The sequence below is a fragment of the Erythranthe guttata genome, chromosome 4 (genome assembly GCF_056151865.1).
Source record: "Erythranthe guttata isolate IM_541 chromosome 4, IM_541, whole genome shotgun sequence".
In the NCBI taxonomy this organism is placed as follows: Eukaryota; Viridiplantae; Streptophyta; class Magnoliopsida; order Lamiales; family Phrymaceae; genus Erythranthe; species Erythranthe guttata.
The window spans coordinates 5,148,297-5,156,816 of record NC_142536.1 but is presented as its reverse complement, the minus strand read 5'-3'; the positions used below and the strand labels follow the sequence as shown (position 1 = coordinate 5,156,816).

General features: G+C 30.8%; 2 protein-coding genes across 2 annotated transcripts; one reads left to right on the top strand and one right to left on the bottom strand.

Annotated features, from left to right (window-relative positions):
- Positions 1–1,177: 1,177 nt before the first annotated feature.
- On the bottom strand, positions 1,178–2,165 carry LOC105972243 (uncharacterized). The gene has a single exon (XM_012997179.2). The coding sequence runs from the start codon at positions 2,064–2,066 to the stop codon at positions 1,353–1,355; it is 714 nt and encodes a 237-aa protein (XP_012852633.2). The 5' UTR covers positions 2,067–2,165; the 3' UTR covers positions 1,178–1,352.
- Positions 2,166–5,010: 2,845 nt separating this feature from the next.
- On the top strand, positions 5,011–6,940 carry LOC105972261 (uncharacterized). The gene is made up of 3 exons (XM_012997197.2): positions 5,011–5,279; positions 5,907–6,459; positions 6,558–6,940. The coding sequence occupies exons 1-3, from the start codon at positions 5,072–5,074 to the stop codon at positions 6,568–6,570; spliced, it is 774 nt and encodes a 257-aa protein (XP_012852651.2). The 5' UTR covers positions 5,011–5,071; the 3' UTR covers positions 6,571–6,940.
- Positions 6,941–8,520: the final 1,580 nt, after the last annotated feature.

The following is an 8,520-nucleotide window of genomic DNA, read 5'->3' as shown; positions in this document are numbered from 1 at the left end:
TTGAAATTCTTGATGGATTTGACCCTTCAATCTTCCAATGATCTTGACTTGAATTGATTAACGTTAATCCGAAGGTTTGGCACCGTTGTCTCGGATCGAACGTCGGATTTGATGAAGAACGCCTTGAATTTGCTCAAGAACACCTCGAATATGACGAAGAACACTTTGAATGTAGAGAGAGAATCTTACCTCCTACGAATTCTTCTTCCTTGCTTCTTGAATTGTAGAGAGAATTTTGCTCCTACGGTTTCTGCTCCTTCCGTTGTGTCTTGAATTGTGAAGGGGGGGTCCCTATTTATAGTGGTAGAATAAGAGTCCTTGATGGGCCTTACTGATGACGTGGCGCGGTTTGATTGGCCCGATTTAAATTGATATTTATCTCTTGTAACTTGAGGGAGAAGAAATAATCCTATTGGTCAATATATATATTTAAAATCAATTATCTATTTAATTTAGGAATCAATATTAAATCCCTAGAATTAAAATAGAGAAATATTGATATACGCCACCTTTCATGGCATGTAATTTTGATTTGATTTATTTTCAAATATCTAATTACGGAACTGTGAATGAGTTTGCATGAAACTCCTTGCCCCCATAATTGCATAATTGCCCCTTTATTTTGGATTAAATTTCACTCGTCTACAATGACGAACTCGATTTAAAAGTTACTAGTAAAAGGAGCGGTCTGGAAAAATTTCGCTCTCTTTTTACTTCACTAATTACGATATACGGTTGCGAACTTCTTTGTTGGTTTTCAGCATAGTTAGAGATGAATAATCGAGTAGCGCGGGAAATTGTATTTGTAAAAGTATAGAAACTCGCATGACTAAGTTACATGTAGTATGTGTTTGTTCAACGTATTTTAGTCTCATAAATGAAGCCGCACAATTCACATATATATTCGTTACTTAGATTACGTGATGTTGTGCTCGATGAAGTATATTGTATTTTAATATGTTAAACATAGTTGAACGTCCAAGACATGATGCGAAATATCGAACTTCTACGTAAATAATCCATATATATATATATAAAGTATATAATTCGAATAACCACGCAAAATTTGCATTTACGAAACAATAATTACCATTCCCAAAAAATATTAGAAAAAATACCTATTTATCGATAATAAAATGTCGAAAAAAACTAAGGATAATTAACATTTTTAATAAAAAATAAAAATGAGTGATTCAATTTTTATTTTTATAATAGTTTTATGACAATAATGCATTAAAATGATTTAAGTTAACCAAACATTTATAATGGATTTGTAAATTAAAGATGATTAATCATGTTTTCTGGTCTAATCAGAAAGTTAATCCAACCGGCAACGACAATTAAAAAACTAATTAATCTCCCCTTTTGCCTTTCAGCAGTCTTCTACCACCACCGCCGCCCCACGGGCGGCGCCGCGCCGGAATCATCGCGGAATTCTCACGCAAAACGACGGCCAAATCCACAAAAGCGCGGAGTATATGCCTGCAAAACTTCTCGTTGTTAATTTCCAAGTAACGGAACAAAAGCTCGTCCATGAACTCCCAGTCCACTTCTCCGCCGTGCTCCAGTCGCGCCTCCACCATCTCCTGCATCGATCGCCGGAAATCCTCGTACGGATTCGGCGAATACGTCAGGATCGCGATGAGATCGTCGTCGTCGTCCTCCGCCGCCGCCGAATCGCTCTTCCCGATCTCATCGGCTTCCTTCGCCGCCGTCGAAGATCCGCCGCCTCCAGCAGAGGAATAGCACGGCGCTTCATCCACGATCAACGATCTCGACGATCCTGTGGCGACGAAAAACCTAGCAGAGCCGCGGAGGTTCTCCGGCGGCGGGGGGGCCAGAAGCCGAGGCGATTCGAGCAGCAACGACGTCGTTCGGACATTTTTCTTCGCCGCTCGATCTACGCTCTGCGTTCGGTAGAATGACCTGAAACTTTCGAAAGAAGATTGATCTCCGCCGTTAACCTTCTCCTTTCCGGCGGCGGCGGTGGTAGGCGTTTGGCTGCTCCTGTAACTAGGGAATGGAGATTGAATTTCTGAAATGTGGAGATTGAGTTTCTTCGACATTTCCAATTTTTTTTGTAATTAATTAATTAATTAATAGGTATTCTGAATGTATAATTGCTCTACGACTCCGACTGTGCTATTTATGCTGGAGAAAAAAAATAGATAAAATTACAGATTAATTAATTAATTAATTAATGGGTATATTATTTCTTTCTTCTGTTTTGATTTATTTAATTATTAATTATTAATATTATTATTATTATTATTAAAATTCAATTTTTGAATGTGGAATTTGATTTGGTATTGATAATCATGGTGGATTACTATCATTATAACATTATTATGGATTTTCTTTGAGTTGTTAGAGGATTTTTATAAGATATTCAGGGAAACAATCTTAATTATTTTAAATAAATAACAATTGCCATTTATCTTATTATAAATGTTTCCATGGTTTCTATCAACAAACGATATATGATTTGATAGTTGAAGGATACTTACTTATTGGCGGTAAATCTAACGTATCACTTAGTTTTTATTGTATTGTAGGTATCGAGCATGCATTTTCCGTTTGGTCAATGTCGAGCTCGTGTGTAGTGATGCTTCGCTTTTCCTATCAACTCTTTAGCTCGAAGGAATCTCGAGCCACCCAACTTGAAAGATACTAATTGTACAAGTTTATTACGTGATATATCACCGCATATCATTATCATTAACACTAAAGATATTTAATACAACATATGTTACATAAATTAAATCTTATTATACATCGGAAAAATGCATTTTTGTCAAACCAATTTTATGTTGTGTATAACAAGATTGAAAAAGAAAATTGTAGACTTGTTCTATGGGAGAAAAAAAAAAGGTCATATCAAAATTAACATTTTTCAAAAAAATAATTACAATTTCATTAAAAGAATATTATAAATATTGTAAACCATGAATTAAATTTTTCAAATTAGAATCGGCGGAATTCAGAAAAATTATTTTGTATTCATCATAACATAAAATACGTAATAACATTGCTATTATAAATGTAATTTTAGGAAAGGACTTTGCTAAATGGCCAGAATCTGGCTGGCCAAAATAGCATTTATTACATTTTTTTTATTTTCTTTATATATCTAATACCATTTATGCCCCTTAATTGTTTTGGCTCCCAAATCTCTTCATAATTTCTCTCCCTATTTTCCCTCCTAAAAAATAGAACCACTCAATTCTACATTTTTTGTTTTTACACGGTAAAAGAGAATAAATTATATCAATTCTACAATTCTACGAGTTTCAATAATAATAATAATAATAATAATAATAATAATTATTATTATTATTATTATTATTATTATCATTATAATAATAATAATAATAATAATAATAATAATAATAATAATAATAATAATAACTATTATTATTATTATTATTATTATTATTATTATTATTATTATTATTATTATTATTATTATTATTATTATTATTATTATTATTATTATTATTATTATTATTATTATTATTATTATTATTATTATTATTATTATTATTACAACAAAAAAGGAAGAAATATTCTCACCTACTTCACTATTTTGAAAATGGGTTGCAATGGAGAAAGCTTAATTGACAATTTGATTCTTTACTATTTTTACTAATTATGTTGTATTACTTTTTATAATATAATTCAATTAAAAATATATTATACTTTAATTATAATTAGTTAGTTCCATTAATATGTGCTTGTCAACACTTTCTCCCTCTAAAATACAATTATACCAAGTTTTAAAATAAAAATAACAACATAATATTTTAATACTACTAATCATCTATAATTTTATTTTAAAGTAGAAAGATTAATTGGAATGAGTTATGATCTATTTTTGTTAAAATAAACATCATCTACATTTTTGTTTTAAATATATTATTGTCAATATTTGTCCTATATAGAATAATCAATAATTTCAATACGCTATTGTCAATAATTGATGTCAATCGATTAAAATTTTTGAAAAAAGTTTTAAGAATTGGTAAGACTTGAGCATAATTATACAAATCTTACTATTTTATTAACTAAATATTAAACGAAAAATCACATATAATATTATTCTAATTCTCGTATATACTTTATAAATAAACATCTGATATTATTTTTTATTAAAAATTATCACACTATCTATTTTAATATAATAAGTGAACTTGCATATATTTAGTTAATTCAATTATTTGTATTTTTCAATAGTGAAGATTATTAATAATAATAATATTGAATATAATAATTAATGATAGATGTTTGGGGAGGTCGAACAGCGACTGCTTATATTTTTTAAATTTATATATGACATTTATTAATATATTACTGAATAGTAATAAATAGGAAAATTAGTAATTTATTAAACATTATTTAAATAACAATTATAAATCAGTTTAAAGAAATATATATATTCGAAGTAATGTCCTAAGCCTTTGATCTGTCCCGGTGGTTTGTACTGCTGGGTAGATTTGGGACACCCCGAGTTCGAATCAGGAAGGTAACGGTTTTTGGTAACAAAATCTCATTTAATATCCGGGTCTCTGGTTACCAAAGTATTCAAATTAAAATATTAATTGTATAGGGGCAAAATAGTAATTACACGTGCCATATTACAAAATTGCCATTTTCTGGCTGGCCAGAATCTGGCCATGTAGCTTTATTGTTTAGGAAAATCAATTTTTTTGCAATTATTTCTGGAGTTTAAAATTTTAGGATCCAAAAAGCGTTGGGAAAGTGGAAATTGAAATTTTAGGATTATGTATAGAATCGGAAATCGGAATATAAGTTCCAATATTCACCCTAACTTATTATAATATAATTAATTTTGTATTACATAATATTAGTAAGTTTGTTTGGGCCGGTCCAGCCCACATACTTGCCGGTCAGCCCATATACTTACCGTGCAAATTGCAATTAGGATATTATTAGTTAATAATTAAAAAAAAAACGAATAATTATATTTCGAATAAAAGTATAAAACACAAAATGATTTGCGCACGCTAAATCATAAACAGATCCGCACACAGACACACACAAACAATCAGAAATGGAGAAAGAGCAAAGGAGGAGGAAGATAATCTCTCGAGGAACGGATCGCATGGCTCTGATAACGGGCCGGATCCAGACCCTCGATCCGGATCCATTTTCCAAATCCTCTTCCTTTACAACCCCTCGCCGCGATAACCCACCCACCCAGCACGCCCGCTCCTCATCCGAACCCGGCGAAGCCCTCTTCCAAGTCGATCATTCTAACGGTATTTCATATCCTATTTTTTTTTCTTTTTTTTTTTTCTTCAAAATCGTCGTAGTTGATGCCGAAATTGTTGAATTCAGAATGCGTATTGAATAATTTTGCATGGGCAAAAATTGTGCATGTTTGGTGTAAAAAAAAAAATTGAAGTTGGTATTCAATAATATGTGACAATTTCAGCTTGTGAATCGAATTCAGAGATCGTTTTATCCTTATCGAAAGGGTTAATTGAAGTTTAGTTCAATTGAGTGTTCGATGATTCGAAATTTCGAATTAGGATTGGAAAAAAATGGCTGGACTCTGTATAATTATGAACCCTAATGAGAGATTTTTTGTGCAACGAACGTGTACTTGAAATTGGGCTGGTGTAGTGGTTATTCGTTTGTTTCGATTTCAGTTCAAATCTAATCGAATAGCAATTTCTTTCTTTTTTCGCTGCAATCGATATTAATTAGCACCATTTCATTATTTACGGCTTACGAGTACTAGGGCTTCATCTGCTAATCGAGACTGGCTATTTACCACTTCTATAGCTTTTTTGTTGGATTTTTTTTTTTTGCATGTAATTGTTTGTCTTGCATTTTTCTCAATGATGATTGATGCAAGTTCATTTAGTAATTGGTTTTTGAAGGTGGAGATGAAGTGGCCGATACAGTAACGAGAAATTACAACGAGGAGGAAATTTCTGAAGTATATAATCCAGGAAGCAGTGTTTCTTACCTGCAGAAAATCGACGAAAAACGAGCGCCCCCCACAACAGTAAATCCAAATTCAGCCCAAAAATCATTGGGATGTTTTCTCAGTTCAATAACTCTCAACGAAATAAATTTCACCATAATTTCCTCGGAAGACACACGTGTTATATGTGCTGTCGTTTTAGCATTTCTGGTAGTTTTATCTCATATTAATCTTCCCCAAAACGTGGCAAAGCGGAAGAGCCTTATCGTTTACAGGCCCCTTCTCGTCGTGCTGCTTACCGATTTGTTCATAGTGGCTAGAAGATTGGCCCCTTTTGCACAAATAAGAAAAGAAGATAAAAATCCAAGAATCGAGGGAGATGGAGATAATTGGGGTGGAGCTTTTAAGCTGTTGGAATTGGGATTAGTGTTGCATCAGACAATTCGTGCTATCTTCATAGACTGCAGTTTTTACTTGGTGATTGTTGTTTGCGGCCTTTCCCTTATGTAAGTAATTTTATTTATTTTATTTTATTCCGTTTCAAGATTTTTCGGTAGATAATGGTTTTATGCAATAGCTTTTTTGATATGCATATGTTGTTCAGGCATAGACCGTGAGAAGTTACTTCCGGTGAGCTACCGGAGATCAGAAATAAGCAATGGGAACCAAATACGAATCGTTGATTGAGAAGAGAACGTAAATGCGAAAGTTGATACACGGTTTAATAATCTCCCTTGTCTAGTTTTAGGTCTTAGATTTTGACTAGTATCGAGATAGTTTTATCTAGGTAAAGAAAATGCAAATTACTGTGATACTGTCAGTTCTGTATTTCGGTTTTTTCGGTGATCGATTCTGATAAAGATGTTGAGTAGTTAGATGAAAAAACTGATGTATGTTTTCATATATTGGTTTGGAAATAGAGATAAAATCCATTTGTGAATTTTTTGTAGCTGATGGAACAAATGAAAATCGGAACCTAATTTTTTATTTCCTCTGATTCTGATATGAATTCCGGATTTTGTTTGGTATGGAATTGGTATACATATGAGATTTCGGTTTTCCATCTTCTTTTGATATTCGATTTTTTTTAGGGTTAAATACAAAAACACGCATGTACTATGGACTTTGTATCATATATCCTCCTATACTACATATAAATACAAAAATTCTCCTCACATTACATTTTTGTCAAAATATAACAAAAATACCCATACTCAAGCATATATATATACATATATATATATATATATATATATATATATATATATATATATATATATATATATATATATATATATATATATATATATATATATATATTTTTTGAGCCATTTTCCCGTATAAATTCTTTTACCATTTTCAATCAATTTTACGTGAGAAATTTTAGTATTTATATTTTTTTCTCCAAAACATCTAATTGCTTGGATTTTTAAAATTTTCTAAATAAATTTTTTTATTTTTGTCATTTTGAGTTTCTTCATTTTTTTTCTTAAATGTCTTCCGGTAGTTCAAATATCCTAAGATTATTATTGTTGAGAATTTGAAATACCGGAAGACATTTAAGAAAAAAATGAAGAAATTCAAAAAGACAAAAATAAAAGGTTTTATTCAGAAAAAAAATAAAAAATTCTAAGTAATTAAATGTATTGAAGAAAAATACAAAAAATTTCCAAGTAAAATTAACCGAAAATGTTAAAAGATATAGTGAAAAATGGCTCAAACAAACCCTTATATTTATAGGCTTAGCAGGGGTATTTTCGTCAGATTTTGGAAAAAATATAACAGCAGGGGAGTTTTTATATTTATGTATAGTACATGAGGTATATGATACAAAACTCATAGTACATGGGTGTTTTTGTATTTAACCCTTTTTTTTATTATAAATTTTCGGCTTGCATTTATAGTATCAATATTATTATGTGTTATATACTTATAGGTCAATAAAATATAATTGAAATTCAAATTTTGCGGATTCTAATTTGAAAATTTTCGATCATGGAATATGCTTTTAGACTATCATTTCCGAACTTTAGATTTTTTATTATTTTTTAAAGTGTTGATTTCGATCCGATCAGTTCGTTTTCCACCTTTGTGTTAGAGTCTTGCAATTTGAAACTTGGGGTTGTCTAGGGTCCGAGAGGGGTTGTACTACTCGGACCCAAACGATTGAAAATCAACCAATAAAAATGTGACACGTATGATTTGTACGAACCGCACAAAAAAAATACGATACCTACCTTATAAGTGAAATTACATAAAAACCCCTATAACTAAAACTTAAGTAACAATTAATAATAATTAATAATTAGGGCCATGACAAGGGACTTAAATACACATTGGTCCACATAAACAACAATCTTTCAAATAAACCCATCACCATGTCTTTACTCTAAAATACACTCCATAATATTTTTTTTATCAATTTCATCCATTATACTCTAACTTCTTTAATATTACACATTGACCCCGAATTTAAACAAATATATCACATTAACCCCCATTTTAATAATTTTTTGAAAAATATTTTTTTTAGAAAATAATTTTTTTTCTGAAATTTTGTTTCCAGC